Source organism: Manis javanica, chromosome 9 (genome assembly GCF_040802235.1).
Source record: "Manis javanica isolate MJ-LG chromosome 9, MJ_LKY, whole genome shotgun sequence".
NCBI lineage: Eukaryota > Metazoa > Chordata > Mammalia > Pholidota > Manidae > Manis > Manis javanica.
In genome coordinates this window covers 109,069,451-109,090,618 of record NC_133164.1, presented here as the reverse complement: position 1 = coordinate 109,090,618, position 21,168 = coordinate 109,069,451, and the positions used below count along the sequence as shown (strand labels likewise).

General features: G+C 39.1%; 2 protein-coding genes across 5 annotated transcripts in view; one reads left to right on the top strand and one right to left on the bottom strand.

Moving 5' to 3' along the window:
* The window catches only part of WDR7 (WD repeat domain 7), a 354,103-nt gene extending 343,404 nt beyond the window's left edge, over positions 1-10,699 (bottom strand). For 2 of the 3 annotated variants that reach the window (XM_073213119.1, XM_073213120.1), the window contains exon 1: positions 10,490-10,699. The gene's annotated coding sequence lies outside the window, so the exon portion shown is untranslated. The remainder of the gene's footprint in view (positions 1-10,489) is intronic. The other variant, XM_073213121.1, reaches the window with a different exon arrangement.
* On the top strand, positions 10,513-12,260 carry LOC140843447 (uncharacterized). Of its 2 annotated transcripts, none has more exons than XM_073213124.1 (2): positions 10,513-11,066; positions 12,072-12,260. In XM_073213124.1, the coding sequence occupies exons 1-2, from the start codon at positions 10,513-10,515 to the stop codon at positions 12,154-12,156; spliced, it is 639 nt and encodes a 212-aa protein (XP_073069225.1). In that variant the 3' UTR covers positions 12,157-12,260. The 2 variants fall into 2 exon arrangements, 1 of the variants encoding a protein (XP_073069225.1); XR_012121226.1 differs by having other exon boundaries at positions 10,880-11,196.
* Positions 12,261-21,168: the final 8,908 nt, after the last annotated feature.

The following is a 21,168-nucleotide window of genomic DNA, read 5'->3' as shown; positions in this document are numbered from 1 at the left end:
GTCAGGTATCTATTAAAAGGTCATCTCAATATTGGCTTAAAGATGGTGGCATGAAAGGTGAGACAGAACCCTCCCCCCAAAATCACATATAATATGAAAATATAGCAAATACAACTAATTCTGAAAGAGCAACAAGAAAGAAGGATGTGAAAGACTGCCTACATCTGAGAAAAGATCAGACCTCCCAGAAAAGGGTAAAGTACCAAACCCACAATCTGGCAGGACCCAAACCCTTCCCCACCCCAGCTCACCAGGAGGAAGAGAAAAGGATCCAAGAGGGGGTGAAGCCTAGGACTACTGAATACCCAGCCCTGGAGATCTGCTCTAGGAGCACAAACCTGTATTACATGATGCTCTGGAGATTCATGGGGTTGGAAAGCTAAGACAGGGAGAATACTTGGAGAGACTGAGATTCCAGCCGCCTGTGGAGAACAGATACCCACAACTGCCACTCTAGGACAAAAGAAAGGTGGGCACTCTGAGAGACTTTCCAAAAGTGAGACAGCTCCTAAATGGGCAAGGATTGCACAGAGCTTGCTTCTCAGGAGAAAGGACAGGTGGACAAAATTGTCCGGGCGCACTGAGCCCAGCAGGTTGGGAACTTTCAGGAACTTCAGATGCTTCATCCCCCTGGCTGGCAATGCAGCTCCAAGGACCCCAACATGATATGCACCCATTTCTCCTTCCTCCCAAACCTTCCTCACAAATCTGCTGCCCCCGTCATTGTGCCAGGGCAGCCAGAGGGCAGCCCCACCTACGGAAGCTACAAGGGTGTAACACAGAGGCTCCTCCTTGCGACTTGGCTCATGGGCCCTGGCAGTGGAGGCAGGCACTGCAGCCAGGAAACAGGAAAGGGCTCTTTCCTCCTGGCAAGCACCAGCACCACTAGCCTGTGACCCCCATCATTGCTCCAGGAGCTGAGTAACTCCAGAGAGTAGAGCTTCTGGGCACTAGAGGGCACCACCTACACCAAGTTATTATTACAAACGTGAAACATGAAACGTCAAAAAAACCTGGTACAAACCCAAATCCCACAAACATCAGAAAGAGGATCAAGTGAAACTGAACTCATCAATCATCTTGAAAAAGATTTCAAAATAAAAATCATAAACATGCTCATGGAGCTACAAAAAAATATACAGGACCCCAGGGAAGAATTCAAGATATATATATATAAATTTTGAAAAATACAGTATCTGAAAAAAATACATACAATGGAAGGATTTAAAAGTAGATCAGATGAAGAAGAGGAGATGGTAAATGGAGTAAAAATTAGAGAACAGGTATACAAAGAAGCTGAGGCATAGAGAGAAAAAAGGATCTCTAGGAAGGAACAAATATTAAGAGAACTGTGTCACCAATCAAAACAGAACAATATTTGCATTATACGGGTACCAGAAGATGAAGAGAGCAAAAAGGATGGTAAGTATCTTTGAGAAGGAAATTGCTGAAAACTTCTTCAATTTAGAGGAGACGGTCTCCCAGGCCATGGAGGTGCACAGATCTCCGAACACAAAGGGATCTAAGGAAGACAACACCAAGAAATACATACAATGGCAAATATCAAGGGTAGGGACAGAGTACTAAAAGCAGCACACCACTCACTCCAAAAGACCGATCAACCAGACAGAAAGTAAGTATGGACACAGAGGCACTGAACAACACATTAGAACAGATGGACCTAACAGACATCTACAGAACTCTACACCCAAAAGCAGCAGGATAACACATTCTTTTCAAGTGCACATGAAACATTTTCAAGAATAGATCATATACTAGGCAACAAAAAGAGCTGCAGTAAATTCAGAAGGATTGAAATTGTAATACCCAGCTTCTCAGACCACAAAGGTTTGAAACTAGAAATAAATTATGCAAAGAAAACAAAAAATCCCACAAACACATGGCGGCTTAACAACATGCTCCTAAATAATCAATGGATCAATGACCAAATAAAAACAGAGATCAAGAAATATATGGAGATGAATGTAAACAATAACTAAGCACGACAAAATCTGTGGGATGCAGTGAAGGCTGTGCTAAGAGGGAAGTATCCTGCAATACAGGCTTACCTCAGGAAAGAAGAACAATCCCATATGAACAGTATAAACTCACAATTAATGAAACTAGAAAAAGAAGAACAAATGAGGCCCAAAGTCAGTATAAGGAGGGACATAATAAAGATCAGAGCAGAAATAAATAAAATTGAGAAGAATAAAACAATAGAAAGAATCAATGAAAGCAGGAGCTGGTTCTTCAAGAGAATTAACAAACAGATAAACCCCTAGCCATACTTATCAATAAAAAAAAGAGTCTACACACATAAACAGAATCAGAAATGAGAAAGGAAAAATCACTACAGACACCACAGAAATACAAAGAATTATTAGAGAACATTATGAAAAATTATACGCTAACAAAGTGGATATCCTAGAAGAAATGGACAACTTTCTAGAAAAATACAACCTTTCAAGGCTGACCCAGGAAGAGGCAGAAAATTTGAACAGACTAATTACCAGCTATGAAATTCAAATGGTAATAAAAAAAACTACCTAAGACAAAACTCCTGGACCACATGCTTTGCCATGGAATTTTACCAAACATTTTGTGAAGACATTATAACCATTCTCCTTGAAGTTTTCCAAAAAGTAGAAGAGGAGGGAATATTTCCAAACTCATTGTATGAGGCCAGCATCACTCTAATACCAAAACCAGGCAAGGACACCACAAAAAAAGAAAATTACATACCAATATCCCTGATGAACATAGATGCAAAAATACTCAACAAAATATTAGCAAACCGAATTCAAAAATACATCAAGAGGATCATACACCATGATCAAGTAGGATTTATTCCAGCATTGCAAGGATGGTACAATATTCAAAAATCCATCAACATCATATACCACATCAACAAAAAGGACAAAAATAATACGGATATCTCCATACATGCTGAAAAAGCATTTGACAAAATTCAACATTCATTCATGATAAAAACTCTCAACAAAATGGGTATAGAGGGAGAGTAACTCAACATAATAAAGGCCATATATGACAAACCCACAGCCAACATCATACTTAACAGTGAGAAGCTGAAAGCTTTTCCTTTAAGGTCGGGAACAAGACAAGGATGCCCACTCTTCCCACTTTCATTCAACATAGTACTGGAGGTCCTAGCCATGGCAGTCAGACTACAAAGAAATAAAAGGCATCCAGATTGCTAAGGAAGAAGTTAAACTGTCACTGTATGCAGATGACATGATATTGTACGTTAAAACCCCTAAAGAATCCACCCCAAAACTACTAGAACTAATAACTGAATTCAGCAAAGTTGCAGGATACATAATCAATACACAGAAATATGTTTCATTCCTATATGCTAACAATGAGCTAGCTGGAAGCAAAATCAGGAAAACAATTCCATTCACAATTGTATCAAAAAGAATAAAATACCTAGGTATAAACCTACCCAAGGAGGTGAAAGACCTACATACCCTGAAAACTACAAGGCACTCATGAGAGAAATAAAAGAAAACATCAATAAATGGAAATACATCCCATGCTCATAGACAGGAAGAATTAATATTATCAAAATGGCCACCTGCCTAAAGCAATCTACAGATTCAATGCAATCCCTATCAAAATACCAACAGCATTCTTCAACGAACTAGAACAAATAGTTCTAAAATTCATATGGAACCACAAAAGACCCTGAATAGCCAAAGCAATCCTGAGAAGGAAGAATAAAGCTGGGAGGATTATGCTCCCCGATTTCAAACTCTACTACAAAGCCACAGTAATCAAGACAATCTGGTACTGACACAAGAACAGACCCATAGATAAATGGAGCAGAATAGAGAGTCCAAATATAAGCCCAAGTATATATGGTCAATTAATATATGATAAATGAGGCATGGATTTACAATGGGGAAATGACAGCCTCTTCAACAGCTGGTGTTGGCAAAACTGGACAGCTACATGCAAGAGAATGAAACTCAATTATTGTCTAACTCCATACACAAAAGTAAACTCGAAATGGGTCAAAGACCTGAATGTAAGTCATGAAACCATAAAACTCTTAGAAGAAAACATAGGCAAAAATTTCTTGAATATAAACATGAGCAACTTCTCCCTGAACACATCTCTTCAGGCAAGGAAAACAAAAGCAAAAATGAACAAATGGGATTACATCAAATTAAAAAGCTTCTGTACAGCAAAGAACACCATCAGTAGAACAAAAAGGCATCCTACAGCATGGAAAACTACATTTGTAAATGATATATTCGAAATGGGGTTAACATCCAAAATATATAAAGAACTCACACGCCTCAAAACCCAAAAAGCAAATACCCAATTAAAAAATGGTTGGAGGATGTGAACAGAGACTTCTTCAAAGAAGAAAGTCAGAGGACCAACAGGTACATTAAAAGATGTTCCACATCGCTAATTATCAAGGAAATATAAATTAAAACCACAATGAGATATTACTTCACCCAGTTAGAATGGCCAATATTCACAAGACAAGGAACAACAAATGCTGGCAAGAATGCAGAGAAAGGGGAACCCTCCTATACTGTTGGTGGAAATGTAAATTAGTTCAACAATTGTGGAAAGCAATATGGAGGTTCCTCAAAAAACTAAAAATACAAATACCATTTGACCCAGGAATTCCACTTCTAGGAATTCACCCAAAGAAAGCAAGATCACAGATTCAAAAAGACAGATGCACCCCTATGTTTATCGCAGCACTATTTACAATAGCCAAGACATGGAAGCAACCTAAGTGTCCATCAGTGGGTGAATGGTAAAGAACAGGTGGTACATATACATAATGGAATATTATTCAGCCATAAGAAGAAAACAAATCCTACCATTTGCAACAGCATGGATGGACCTAGAGGGTATAATGCTCAGTGAAATAATCAAGACAGAGAAAGACAAGTACCAAATGATTTTCCTCATTTGTGAAATATATCAACAAAGCCAAAGTGAAAGAACAAAAGAGGAGGAGACTCACAGACTCCAAGAAGGGACTAACGGTTTACAAAGGGAACGGGTGGGGTATTATGATTGGCACACATGGTGTGGGGGGGTGTCACGGGGAAGTCAGGGTAACATAGATAAGACAAGGAGTGACTCTGCAGCATCTTACTATGCTGATGGACAGTGACTGCAATAGGGTGTTGGGGGGACTTGATAATATGGGTGAATGTAGTAATTACAATGTTGATCATGTGAAACCTCCATAAGAGTGTATATCAATGATACGTTAATTAAAAAAAAAAGGCCTCTCCTGACCACCATTAATTGCAAAATCCACCACTGAACAGTATTTAAATTTTTCCAGACCATTTACAATCATTTAACATACCAATGTTTTACTATTTATTTCTTGTCTGTCTCTCCCACTAACTCCACAGAAGTGATGTGTTCTATAGTGTGATTCACAGTGCCTACAATTTCTGCCACATAGGAGAACCCAAATACTTGCTGAATAAACTAACAAAATAATGAATGAAGTATGTTTTTGCCTTGGTTTAAAAAAAAGGCTGCATCAGGAACCCATGCCTAGGCTTCCCCATATGAACATAAATAAACTTTGTTGATTTGTCCTGTTAAAGAAAAAAAAAAAAGCTGCCTCTATCAGTGAATTAAAATATATTTTGATTTTACATGCTTTGGATTTCATGGGCTTATCAATTAATTCTTCTATAACAATGTCAACAATTAATACAAGTCTAAAATCAAATCCCTATCAACATGCTAATTGTTTTTCCCCAGCTGCAGGTTGTGCCTATATTCCAGCCTCTTTTATGGTGACATATACACAGCAAGACATATCTTAGGAGCTATGCAGCAAATTAGCTGACATAGTTTACTTTAATCGCTACTATACTCAGTAAGGTCTGTTAATGAATCACAAAACTGTCCCTTAAACAAAGTAAAGCAATATTTTATTAGTCTGAACTTTTCACTCCCACTAATGGTGGTTTTATTGTGTGTTTCTATTTTAAATGTTTAGAAAAAAGAAGAGCCAAATAAACAACTTAATGTGAGAACAAAAGGTAACTGGCACACTCTATCAGTCTGTTATTGCTGACATATATTAACTACCAACAGTCAGAGAAAAATATGTATGTGCAAAACACTAGTGAAATATCTGCAGTTAGCTTGAAGGGCTATAAATAATCATTGCTAAGCTGAATGGGAGACAGTGGTTAAAAAGTCATGTATTTCCAGTAATTTTCTACTCTAAAAGAGTCTACAGAATAACCCTTAGCCCTTCAAAAATGTTCCCCACCCTGAACTGACCAGTGCCCTAACATTATATTGTCCCATCATTTTATGGCTCCCTCTAACCTAAGCAATCACTTTCATTAAACATCACCAATACATTTTGGAAAAGATGGCCTAATTTTATTTCAAATATTTGCTATTTTTATTAATATAGTAGAGACATTCCTTAATAGAAAAAAATGAAAATTCCACTTGGATAAGGACTTCCCAAATGCAGTCATGGAATAGGACTTTTCTTTCCAATAAAATCCTTTGTGATCTTATCAGCAAAGTAGCTTTAAGTAAGATATAGATCAAAGCAAATGAACCACACACAGTTCAAATTTAAGTTAACATCACTATCATAGTATCTGTACCTATCCTCTTTTTGCTGACAGGATTTCACTGAGCCACACATAAAGTCTCAGTTTGTTCTTCCTACAATCAATGGCAGCATACACATATAATATGAACTCTTTATAAAGTGCAACAATGAAATGGACAAAATGGAAACAGAATCTACAATCCTCACTATCCCCATACTCTAATCATGGAGTTTATCTGTGCCAACAAACAAAAAAAAAATGTCACAGAGAAATATGATAGACAAACCAGCAATAAAGGCACTACCTAATTACAGCTCAACTCTACAAGTATTAAAATTATTTCAAGATTTGTATTTTTTATCTCTGTCCTATAGAACACACACACACACACACACACACACACACACACACACACACACACACACACACAAGGGAGAATCAATATATGAAAATCTGTGACATTTTCTTCTATTAGCTATAGTCTACTATGAATAAAAAATTCACAATATTTTTTAAACTACAAAAAAAATTATTTCTGCTCAATCATAAATGAAAGACCATCCAATGCTCTTGGACAAGATAACCTAAAATTATAATGATGTCAATGCTCCCCAAAATAAATCTATAGATTCCATGCATCCTCAATCAAAATTCTAGTTGCCTTGTTTTTAGAAACTCTATCTCTAATGTACAGAGAAAAGAATAAAAATCCACAAATAGCTAAGCCAACTTTGAAAATGGGCTAAGAATGGAGAATCTGCCCTATCAGATATTTAACATCATTAGATATTTGAGAAATGCAAATTGAGACCAAATGATATATCTCTACACATCTATTAAAACAGCTAAATTAAAATATAGTGACAATACCAAATGCTGGCAAGGATGCAAAGAAACTAAATCTCTCATACATTGCTGATGGACATGTAAAATGGCACAGCCACTCTAGAAAACAGTTTGGCAGTTTCTTCAAAAACTAAACGTAACACTTAACCATACCGCCCATCAATCACACTCGTAGGCATTAATCCCAGAACATGTGAAATTTATATCCACACAAAACACTGTACAAGAATGTTCACAGCAGCTTTATTTTTAACAGCCAAAAACTGGAAACATCCCCAGTGTCCAGGTGAGTGGTTAGACAAATTGCGGTATATATATACATATATATATACACCATGGAATACGACTCAAATTATGCAACAATTTTGATGATCTCAATCTCAAAGTGTCACATGCTGTGTAATCCCATTCCCATATCACTCTTATAATGATAAAATTATCAAAATGTAAAATTGATTAGTAACCAGAGGTAGGGATAGTAGGGAGAAGGGAGATGGGTGTAACTAGAAAGGTGTAGCACAAAGGACATCTTTGTTGTGATGGAATAATTCTGTTTTTTGACTGCAGTGGTAGTACAGGTAGATACCTGTAACACAGGTAATAAAATAGCACAGAAGGATATACACATATTGTGTCAATGTCAATTTCTTGCTTTTGCTACTATTGTACTATAGTTGTATAAAAGGTAACTACTGAGGGAAATTGGGTGAAGTTATATAAGATGTAACCATTGGGGGACACTAGACCTCTTTGTACTATTTTTTTTGCAAATTCCTGTGAATCTATAATTATATCAAAATAAATTTAAAAATAAATTAGAAGAATTAATCATGTAGGGAAAAATAATACAAAGCCATAGTATTAAAACAGCATGGTATTAGATTATGTGCAAACAAATAACCAAATCAACAGAAGACAGTGTTCAGGTTACTTATAATACACAAGTGTGACTCCATTTATCTAAGGGGAAAGGAGAGAATGACACTAGGAAAACTGGCCCAATATATGGAAAATAAACTGAATCTGTATCTTGTGACATATAAAAAGACAGACTCTGGATGTATTAAATTCCTACAAATTTAAAGGAAAACTATGAAGTTAGTTGTATATAAATTAGATTAACTTTGTGACACAGAATCAGAGAAAGACTTCTTAAAACCCCAAAATACAAACCATAAGGCAAATTTTTAAAAACTTGATTACATCAAAAAAGAGTGCTGTTCAGTGAAGGACATCATGAAAAATGTTACAAATGATGGAATAGGAACAAATATATTTGTAATATTTAAAGGACTAGTATCTGGGATACACAGGAACATCTGTAACCCATACAGAGAATACACATCACAGATGTTAGAACGGCTGCCTATGGATTGATGGGCAAGGCAGTGGAGTGGGAAATGGAAAAAAAAGAATGGAGAAAAATCAAAACAACACAAAGCAGGAGACACACAGTGAACAGCCCAATGATGATCCTTGAATTGAGAAAGATTAACTCAATCCTCTGCACCTCAGGTTCAAAACAAACTTGAAGGATTCACCTAACACTACTAAAACTACACGTCATTACCCTTGACAAAAGGCACAAAAACCAGTTCACTACATTTAAAGTTTTCAATACTAAGCCTGTTATACAGATAAACCACCCCACTTCCTTTGCTTCAAAACAGAACTTATATCCAAGATAAAAATAAAAGGATATTGTAAGATACAAGACTCACTACCTCAATATTTAAGTTCCCACAGTGATACTCAAATAAGGCAAAGCCCAGTCCTTTCAATTTATCTAATTATCAAGATATTTTAAAATTTATCTACGGGTGACAATAAAAAAAAGTAAAAGGCATACCTAGCTTTGTTGTTAAGGAGGGTTCTGTAGCTTTTTAAAAACAGACATTTAAACAAATCTCTCTACTACAATCGTTAATTGAAATTAACAAGGCATTTATTATCTATATTGTTTCATTTTCCCAATTTGAAATAACTGGGAAGTCTGTTACTTTGGATGAAATCATGGTAGTTTTCGATTCTTCATAACAAGGGCATTTCAACACATTATTTTCAGGCTTAAGCTGCCCTCCACCTTCATAAATTGCACATAAAGCAAGAAAATTTGTGTGTGTGTAACAAAAGTTTAAAAACTCAAAAATTCAATTTTTCTCATACAACAGGTGATTCTTGCCATCTTGTCATTAAGTCCTAAGCAATAAACATCAAAAAGTTACCGCTTGCCACTTTTGGCTCGTGGCAAATGTTACAGTGAAAGCAAGCTGGGGCTTTTCTACTGAATCCTAAAATCCGCAGCATCAACAAAAGCAAAGCTGCCTGAGACGCAACTGTAGCTGCCATAGTTTCAAAACTCTTAAGGACCAGCAAATTCTGCCTAGTTAGACCTGGGAAATCGGCATAGCAAGTGAATCAAAACATAAAAGAAAGGACAATTTTTGAGTCGGAGACAGGGTGGTGCTGACTCCAAACATACGTTTTAATAATAGGTGAGCGGTATAGCAGGTGTCCTCTTAAACCAATTCCTAGGGCAAGATGAGAAGTGGCATGAGGTGTCATCTCTGATGAAACTCTCAACCGGCGACTCGGTACCTTAGGCAAGGGTAAACTAAAGAGGTGCACCAACAGATAAGGAGAGACTATATGTACCCCAAAATCGTGCACAACATGACCCGAAAGCACTGTCAGTAACCATCCACCCAGCATCACTAACCACCGCACCCCGTTTAAATTGCCACTGAAGCCGAGGCTGTCCCATCTTAACACCAAAGCCAGTGTCAACAGAATCAAATGTCACTCATCAGGGGAGGACGCCCCAAAGAACCCTGGCAGGACCCACATTCCATGCAAAGGCGCCTGGCGGTGGGCCCGAACCCGCAGGCGCGGAGCACAGCATTGCTTTGAGCAGCAGCGCCCTGACAGCTGGCGCCACCTCGGGCTGGGGCAGCCTGTGACCCCTGACCTTCGGCCCCTGATCTCCAGCTGCGAACACCTCGCGCGCTGGGATTTCCCCAGGGTAACCTCGGAAGCCCCCTTACCTGTCACAGCTTCATCTGCCGCGATGTTGTCTGTCCCACCACCCGCGGACGCCGCGGCGAAGAGCCCAAGGCGAGAATGTACGGGGAGGATGGGGTGGGCAGATCAGAGAGGGAAAACCTTTGGGACCACAACCTCTGGCCAGCCGCCTCCTCCCACGGAGAAGACAAGCTGTCGCTGTCGCTGCCGCCGCCGTCGCCGCCGCTGCAGTAAATCAGCTGACACCAGCCTCAACTGCCGTGACTTTCGCTGCAACTGTCGCAAAAATGAGGGGGAAGGAAACTCATCATTTCCATACAGGCCTGGCCTAGACGGGCGCCGAAAGAGGGAACCCCGTCACCATGGAGACCGGACGGAGGCGTCGGCGCAACTGCGGACAAGGAGTGCACGGCAGCCATCTTTGTTAAGGGAAGTCTGGTCTAGGCTCTTTTCTCGCCTCGACTACCCCTGCTGGGAGGACCAAAACGGAAGGAAGATGAAATGGAAAGTGTTAGGAGTTCCCTGTGATCAGGATGTTGCAAGGTTCCTCTTCTGCGCCCGCGACTCTTGGCACCTAGAAAGTGTTAGATCTGGAATTTGGTTAGTTTCCCTCTGACCCCGAATTTAGCTACGACACAGAGCGCCAGAAGATGAACTCGGCTACTCGACTAGAAGTCCGCGCTTGTGCAACATTCCTGTGGAGGAGAGAGAACGAACGTACACTCCCCGGGTGGGTGGCAAGGAGCGGTGGGGCTCAAGGTCTATATTCACTGAGACATGTGTTCTGATCTCGGTTCTTCCACTACACAGTTGGTGTCGTCTGTTACATCTTCTCTTCTCCTCAATGTCCCCATCTACAAAATAGGCATAATAACCTCATGGATGTCTAGGAGATAAAACGAGCTCAATAAATGTTAATTACTGTTTATGCTAGCCTATCTTCCTTCCAAATATTTGTTGAGTGAATGAATAAAGGATAGCCAAGTGTTAAAACTGGTGCAATGCTGGTAGCCAATTGTCGGTTCTGTAAAAAAGATAGAAAAGATATTCATTCTATGGCTTTGCTTTTCCTCTTATCATCTCACTAACGGGTTTATAGGACAAGTAAGAATTCTGCAGTCCGCAAAAGTTACTGTACAAAATGAATCACCTTGAGAAGCTTGTTAAAATGAAGTTTCTGATTCAGTAGGTTTGGAGTGGGGTCCTGAGATTCTCCATTTCTAACAAACTCCTAGGAAATGCTCATTGCTGCTGGTCCTTGGACCACACTTTGAGTAGCAAAATCCTATTGGACAGGCCTATAAAGCAGGGGATTAGGGAATTACAACACAGCAGAAACAAGTGCAGCTCATCACTTCCTTCCTAATTTGCCAAAAGAGAGCTAAGTATTGGTTTGATCAAAAGGCTTCCTGTTAACAATTTATTATTCTTAATAATGGCAAACTTTTCCCTCCCCTTCTTTCCAGTTTAGACACTCTCCTTCCAGCAACACATTACAAACCCATCAGTGTTCCAGGAGGCATACCCTATTTTCCTTCACCAGGTCATTTAGCATCTTTGGGTCTCAGGTGCTGTTTCTTACATGCTATTTCTGTTTATTTGTAGGGACCAGTTCTGCCTCCACCATAAAGAGAAGAACAAAATCATAATGTTGACCAGGAAAGTCAACAGAACACTAGAAAATCAGTAATTCTAAAATTGTCCTGTACTGAAAATTGGAATTCTATCATTTTCTACTTTTGACTAACTGCCTTGCGATCACATGGGGGAGAGGGGAAGAGCAGGGACATGATGGTAAATAAAATAAAATAATTCCTCAGCCAGTTGGGTTCAGTACTCACTCCATCTGTTGTGATAATGAATACATTTAAACCATTAAGTTCATAATCCCCTTTACAATTTATAAGAACTTTTTGGAAATAGGAGAAGCACAGAATGGTTACCACAGGATAATCTCAGGCTACATCAAAGCTTGCTCAGCTTGTCAAGAAAATCAAGATATCTTTCCTACATCAAGTTAATTACTCAACAAATATTAATCAAAAACTTACTATGTTTCAAATACATTGCTAGGAATACAATGAGAAGCTTTCAGACTATTAACAATCTCTAGCAAGTTAAAAAATTGACTGCCAAAGTCCATATATATGTGTGTAATCTCCTGAGTTATAGGACTAAAATAAATATTCAAATATTAATGAATGAAATTCTGGTTCAGAAAATTCACATATTTATATATACACACACATAAATATATGTGTGTGTTTTACATGTATAGCCTTCCTGAAAATTTGGATTTTTACCTTCACTAAGCTGATCCTGAGTAAATTTATTTGAATAAATTATTTATTTATTCCTCTCATGTAGAAATTATAAAATCTTAGGAGATTTATATAGTCAGAAAATTCAGCTCAAGATATATTAATTGAACCATAACTGAAAGTGCAGATGAGAAAGTAAGAATTTGACAAGTTCAGTTTCTATAGAGGAAGGCAGGCTCTGCTTTCCACCAAGACTCACAAAATAGGGAATTCCTTAAACATTGCAAAGTGCTTGGATGCTAGGCAGCCAAAAAGAATGACAAATGTCCACCAAGATATATGACTAAAATAAATAGAGTGCAACATGAGAAATACAAAAAATGGGTAGTGGAGAAAAGAGGTGAATTACTGTTAGGCTGGGCTGAGGAGGATAATCACATTAGGTTTATGGAGGTCTAGATAAATTGGTAAGATTTAAAATAGGAAGAACTGAAAAGAAAAACAACTCTTGCTGGTACGGAATGTAAAACATGGGCATAGACAATAAACAGAAAGTTAAGTTGGGGGAAGGTACAGAAAACATGGAGTAGATGTAATGAGAAACTATTATTACAACTTAGCTATTTCTGCTCTTTAGGGGACTCTGTCAACAGGCAATCTTTGCCCTGGAGCTCTCTCCTAGGTTGATATAGTCTTTCAGATTGGACCTAGACCCGGTAATAAACAGTAACATGGGAAAAGAGAGTAAGGTCAGATAATGAGAGCCCTTGAATGCCCTTAAAAGCTTTTTGGACTTTATTCCAAAGGCAATGAAAAGCCATTGAAGACTTTTAACCAATACATAGAGTGGTGCTTCAAACAATACACCATTTATTGCCTAACAGTTTCCCGTGGAAAGGGGTTCAGGCACAGTTTAACTAGGTCTTCTGCTCAGGATCACACAGGGATTCTAAACTCATTTGGCTCATTCATTTCCTTGTGGGTCTATGACTAAGGGCCCTGGCCCTCAGGTCCTACAAGCCAGTCACAGTTCTTTGCCACCTGGTCCTTACCAAAGGCCCTCCCAGGACATGGTAGCTTCTTCAAAGACAGCAAAGAGAATCTCTCTACTGAGCACAAGAATGATGGCATCACAGATATGAATATAATGATATAGATACAGCTGAAGCTATAGATAGTAACCTAATCAAGATAGTGACCATCACCTTTGCCATATTGGTTAGGAGCAAATCACAGGTTTCACCTACACTCAGAGAAAGAAGATAACAGAGTGTGATTCACTGGGCAGTCACTGTCAGATGTGTCAATCACATATACTAATCTGGCAGCAATGCATCATGTTAATCAGGCAGGAAAGAGCAGCAAGGAGATGAGTGAGAAGTTGTCATTGTTATAATTTTAATCAAACCTGTAAGTTGTCACAAGAATAGAATCACAAATAGAACCCATTGAGTATGGGTTAGAAATTTCAACATGCTATAGGTATTAAATGTTACTAGCATTAATAATATTTAAATATCACTCTATCTTTAGAATTTAGTAACTGCCCCACAGCAACATACCAGTACTTCTTAGACTTCCTAAGTTCCAAGTTAGTTCTCCAAAAGGCAGGGAGATTTGTTCTTTGGTTTCACGTGTTTCAAAAAGAGATTATTACGCTGCCCAGTGGTCTGACAGTGACCTCATTATTACTGTCATTTTCCAACTGTTTCATGTGCACTGTTATTTTTTTCTTCATCTAGGTTATAAATCTGTGGTTTGGTTTTCTCCATGGGGTCTAGTACATTGCAAATTCTGTTCCTTCCTTTTTGGACCCATTCCCCTCAATGTCATATCATGGTTGGGGGCTTCACGTTAGTACTGAGAGTCCTCTGTTATACAGAGTTATTCAGAATAGTTTAATAAGTGTTCTTTGCACAGTTTTGCATGATTAAAACGCTTTAGGAGATTCCCTCTGCATTTTCTCACATGACATGAAAGTCAACTAGTGAGACTTCTCTTTTTTTCCTACCTCATAACTTCCACTAAATCAACCTATTTCTTTCCAATTTGCTCCATACTCATACCTCCTAGGAAGGAGTAAAGGTGATAAGGTTGGGGGTACTCCAGCTTCTCACAAATGAGGGTTTGGGGGCAGTTCAGCAAGCTATCAAGATCAGCAAGGGGAAATCAGGATAATAAAGGAACAGCTGATGAGCACCACTTGCAACACTGACACCAGCTGCAGCAACAGGGGCTATAGTTTGTCCTACTGACCTCCCTCTTCTGCTTCCTATTAGGGTGACAGGAATGACCACCAGAGCCCAGAAGAGTTGCCCCCAAACTTGTGTGAAGATTATATCCCAGGTGCTACAAATTCTGCAAAAGACACAGAGATTCACTGCCCAGATTCCCCTTCTAGAAAAAAACAAAAACAAAAATACTTCCCACTCCCTTTCCAGCTGAGGCTCTCTATTCTTGGGGCAGCCCCTGGCAATGCCCGAGCAAGGTGAAGTTAACCAAGAGCCCATGCTTCTTGACGAGACCCCCAGTCAGTGACTAGCAAGGTTTTCCCTTCTTTTCACTGAACCACCTTCTTCTCCCTCCCTACCCTTCTTCTTCTACTTTTATGTACATCTGAATTTTTCTCAAAAATAAAGAGTAAACAAAGTTTTTATAAAAGAGAGACAGATACATCAACCAATGCAATGACATGCCTAAGTTTGGTATTGATCCAAATAAGTTATAAAAAAAATTGGAGAAAAATGGGTAATTTTAGCATTGAGTATATATCTGATAATATTAAGGAAATTCTGTTAACATTTCAGGTGTGATAATGGTATTTTGGCTATGATTTTTAAAGGAATCCTATCTTTAGATACACGGGTTGAACAATTTATGGATTAAATTACATGATGCCTAGCATGCTCCACAATACTATTAGATGAAGGGGAAAGTGGCTACAAGAACTTTACTTCCATTTTCATGAAATAGTACTTTCTTTTACTAGTCCTAAATGTAAAGCATCATTTATTCAACACACCCAGGGGTGCTGGGCACCATGCTGAGCTGGGCATGCAGATAATGCAAAGACCCAGTTCTGGGGTCAAGTCGTTCACAGCTTAGAGGGAGACAGATACATCTCCCATAAGCATAGCACAGTGTGAGAAGTGATGTGCTTTGTACTTTCTACCAGTTGCAGTGGATCTGATCCTTCTTCTTCCCTTCTGATTCTGCTATCCTGAATTTTGGTGGGAAATATCAGTGAGAAATATTTTAACATTGTCTAAACAACCACTTGGCTATTGGATAGAAGCCACTAACACACATTTTATTTTTATTGAAGACCTTCAGTGGTTGGGCCTCAGATGTACTCAGAGTATCCAGATAATGCTACTACTCAAGAATGGACCAGGTGATGAGGGTGTGTATGCTTGTTATTTGGTGTGTGTGTGTGTGTGTGTGTGTGTGTGTGTGTGTGTGTGTGTGTGTGTGTGTGTGTGTGTGTGTGTGTGTGTGTGTGTGTGTGCATGCGCACTTGCTTGAGTGCATGCCTGAGAGGGCTTGGAATACAGTGAAAGCCTCTGTCAAGAGTTTTATCATGTCTTTCCTATCTGTTCATTCTAGCCAATCTCTACTACATTACCACAAGCAAAAAAGAACTCTCTTTACAACTGGTTAAGTGAATATATAGTTATGTGTGGTTATGGGTAGTTTTTCAGTTCCAAAGTTAATTTCAACCCCTAACACACTCTTTAAAAAATTTTAAATATGGATTTTTATTTCAGAGGCTGAGGTGTTGGAAGCATTTGTCTAAATATCTGGCCTTCTTAATAGAAACTCTAGGCAGTTTAATGCCTTCTGATCCTCAGATATAAATTTCAGAAGAAAACTCTATTTTACATTTCTAGGAAACACCCAAAACTGCTTCTTAGAATTGTCCTCGAGGTTCTTCATTAAGATCCAGGAGGAGGAGGAGGAGATTTATGACAGTGAGAGATCACTCTCCGACTTCCTAGGGAACTCTCCGTCCAAGACACTTCCTAGTACCCAAATCTAAGGAATAACGTGTTGGTGGGATGAATGGTCCACGTGGTGACTATTTAAAGAAGCCATTTGACAGCAAAGGGGGAAAATCACACCCGTTTGTCTGAAAAGATATTGTATCACCTAGGGACAACTATGGAAAGTGGTATTCAATATCCAAACTAAATAGGTTACAGCTAGAAAGAGTTTGGAAATAGGAAGCAGGATTTCCTCTCTATTTAATATTTATATTACATTAATTACATATTTTGCCCTCAAAAGCTTAAGAATAAGGCAAATCTTATCATCTGAAATTATTTTATAAATAACTTACCCAGTTGATAAGCAGAGTTAAACTGGTGTCAGAAGTTCTCTACTTTGTCAGCGATAAGGTGACAATAAGCTATTAAACAGCAATTATTTGTATATAGAATTTGAGATAGGTGTAATTTTGATAAGTTAATGGGAGTACTTTTTATGGTTATGCAATTCATCAATATTCTTGGGCTTCTGCAAATACAAATTCAGTTACTTAAAATGGTTTAACTCAGGAATTTATGAGTATTTTTTTGGTAGAATAAATGTTCTTTCTTCATTACATTCTTTCAAATAAAGAATTTTTACCCCTTTTTACAAGATAAATAAATTTAAAGAAAAAGTAACTACTGCATACTTCCTCCCCAACAAACACTCAGATACATAAGAAACTGAAAAACTGAACCTATCTTTTCTATCATAAGAATACTTTGGCTTTGGCAATCACACCAATATTTCTTGTACACCCGATTCTGTGGACTGAGATTTATACTTCCTAGCCATTCATTCATTCATTCATTCAGCCAATACACATTTTGTGCCTCCTATATGCAAAGGACTATGGAAGCAGTAAAACCATGTATGATGTATCTCTAACATATCTCTTTGTAAAGTCAGGAAAGTGAACCCATGCACCTGCAAGTCATGATAGAAAGCCTTCCTCTAGAGACTGGCTGAATTTGATAATAATGGGTGAGTCTGAAGTAAATTATATTCTTGATGAGTTAAGAGGAAAGTCAGTTGTCATTTCTGTGAAATGAAAAGTTTATGAATTTCCTTCCTATGTTTATCCAGAACTGAGTATTAGAACATATTCCTTCATAAAGCATTCTCTGCTCACTGCAGCTGGAGACTGTCTTTCCTTTATTGAGCCCCCATTATATATTATCTATATTTCTGCTATGGCACTTATCACATTTTAACTCATATTATTAGCTTTTGTATAAGTGTCTTATCTCCCTTTTGATGTTCCCTGGAAGAGACGTGTTTCAAAGCATTATCACAGTTCCTTGTACATATTAAGTGCATAGTAAATGTTACATAATAGAAAACAAGCTATCGAATAATGTTCCTCATAATAAGGACCCCTTGCATCAGCTACCCTGCATGCTTGTTAAAACTCAGATTCCTGGGCTATGCACCAGCTCTATTGAGTCAGAATCTCTGGTTGTGAAAATGGGAACCCACATTTGAGTGAACTTACTATAGTCTGAGAACTATGAATTTCAGGGTATCATGGAGTACAGTGTGAGATGGCAAATAGGTTTCACTTTGAGTGCTGACTCTGGTAGTGGGTGCTGTGGAGTGAAATCCCAAGGCTGAGCCTAGATAGACTCTGAGAAACTATGGCAATCAGTGTGCCACCATGTGCGGGATGCAGCAGGGGGAATTTTTGTGCAGCGTATTTGGCGTTTTCCGAGTATGTTAAACTCAGGATGGAGAGACCGTACCATTCTCTTAAGAATAATCGTAAGTCATCCTTGCAGAGGTCTTAGGGTCTGTAAGGTTTTTTTCTTCTAAAGTGTACATGTAAATTCCAGGAAATGGGGTTTCAGAGTGGCATATAAAAATTTAGAAGAAAAATGATAACATCTTTTGGGACAAATTCCATGCACCTGAAGCTTATTTAACTTAATGTGCTCTACAGTCAGGTCTGCACCAGCATCAGTAGGCTAGGGATTCTTAGTATGCTGGTGCTACCAATAACAAGGAGTAATTCCTACTTGCAGACCTGAAGGGACAAGGGAAGACAGTGGTCATCAGAACTCAAAAAGGGTAACAGTACAAAAAGCCTCTTGACAGGAGCTATGGCCTTTGGTAAAGACACAATCAACCTGCAGCAAAACAACAGGATGGGAGCTGAGAGAATTAATAGCTGGATCTCACTTTCGTTTACACTGCCATCTCCAACAAGAAGCTTCAACAGGGATCCTATTGATCCAGTACTTGTAAGTCAGCCTCCTGAAGCTAAGAGTAGGTGAGAAAGGTTGAAAGCAGATGTGGAAGAACACAAGGAAGAAAAATGTGCCTGTCAGATTTGACTTTTACAAATCTGATGCCTTGTTTTATCTTGCCTTTCAGGAATCTCTTTTTAAGGTCTTGCTAAATCCTCTCTCCCCACACAACATTTACTTCAGTTGCCTGAGCTAAGACTCTGTTTCTCAGGTAAAACTGGGAGGACCACTGGGAATAATTATAATCCATTGATTGTATTGTGTGCCCCCAAAACTCATAGTTTGCAGCCCTAGCCTCTTATATGACTATATTTGGAGATGGGGAACTTTAAAGAGGTAATTAAAGGGTAGGGCCATAACCAAGAGGACTGGTGTCTTTATATGAAGAGACAGCAGGAGTGTATGTGCTTGGATGTGTGCACATGTGCACAGAGGAAAGGACATATGAGAAGCCAGTGAGAAAGCAGCTATCTACAACCCAAAGAGAGAGGCCTAATGAGAAACCAATCCTGCTTGGCATCTTGATCTTGGACTTCCAGCCTCCAGAACTGTGAGAAATGAATTTCTGTTGTTAAGCCCTCCAGTTTGTGGTATTTGTTATGGCAGCTCAAGCTGGCTAATATACCATGTTTATAAATATCCTTTATTGAGCACCTTATGTTCTAGTTCTTTATGTATACTGGCAACTATTACTTCTAACACTCACAATCCTAGGAATTAAGTAGTATTAATACAATTCTCACAGACAACAAAGGTGAGCTTCAGAGAGGTTCCACACTCATCCTTCCTACTTACTGTACACCTCACCTGGTTGTCCTAGTCATCTTAACTCAGTAAACACGAGATTGAAATATTTGCATCATCATAGACTCCTTCTTCTGCCAGCTCACTAAATTGGTCCAATTGGTTACTAAACCTGTGGTTTCTATCTTTTCATTGTTTCTCAAATATATCCTCTTCATTTGCACTATAAGGGCTCCCATAACTCAGTTCCTGATTACCACAGGAGATGGGGTTTCAGTAGGCTAGGGATTCTCAGTAACCTCCTAAACTAGTCTTACTCTCTTCCATCCTTCTCACTGCTGCCTCAAGGCTTTCTCTAAAGAAACTTGTAATCACAAGATTGCCCTAAGGATATTCCATTGCCGTGATGTTAAAATACAAATCCCTAAGGTAGTTATGATCTGACCTCCAACTTCTCTTCCTCACCCCACCTAGCCTAATATTGAAAAAAACATGCTGCCTTAATTTGAATGCTGGCTTGACTTTACACTAGGTGTGTGAACTTGGGAAAATTAGCCTATCCATGAAATAATAATAGGACCTACTTTACAGGGTTGTTGTGAAGATTATATGTGCTTTTTATATATATAAAGACCTTGTATCTTCTCTGGCAAGTAATTTATTAAACATGAGCTGTTATCACCCCTCTCAACCAAGCATTCGCCCTTAAGTTTCCTCTGTCTGGAAAACCTCTGGCATCTTCACCATCTAGCTATCCCATTCTTTTCTTTCAAGATTCCGTTCAGAGTTCACATCTTCTAGGAAGTTTACCCATCCCCATTCTCCTATCTCATTCGTCTCCACTATTTCCTTTGCAAACGTTTTTGCTCCTTCATTGCTTACACCTATCACTAGACTGTGAGTTCCTAAAGCAGGGACGCTGCGTTTATTTTTCAGGCACAACTTACAGACAGGTGCATACTTTCTGGATAACTACACGGAGAGCACCCACGTGTAATGAATCCGTAATTAAATGTTCCTAAAGTATATATTTTGTCTAGTGTGGCGATTTGCCCCGAATATGAGACAAGACTATCCTCAAAGTGCTCCCTGGGTTGGGGTCGGGGTTTAAAACCTTAGGCAGTAGCCAAGAACTCCGGAGAAAAGGGGGTCCCTCTTGCCTTTCCCACCCCCGAAAACTCCTTGGTTAAAGTCTCGGATGTTGCAACCGCGGACGAATATAAGAGCTTGGGACTGGCGCTCTGTAACAGCGTGTGATCGCTACTCTTCTGCGCCTGCGCCGCCGCAGCCGGCGTGCGATTCCTCAGTAGAGGATAAGACCACGGGTCCAGTCTCGGCATCGGTCGGTGGAGCCAAAACGGACGATGCGGAAATGACATCAAGGGACGCGAGCGCCGGCGGCGCTGCCGCGCGGTGGCTTCT

What these genes read in the sequence shown, in the direction of transcription:
- LOC140843447 (XM_073213124.1), top strand. Translation starts at nt 10,513, where the DNA reads ATGTTGTCTGTCCCACCACCCGCGGACGCCGCGGCGAAGAGCCCAAGG. An exon ending in AGTGTTAGATCTGGAATTTG is followed by an intron (nt 11,067 to 12,071) that starts GTTAGTTTCCCT and finishes GTTTATTTGTAG; the next exon opens with GGACCAGTTCTGCCTCCACC.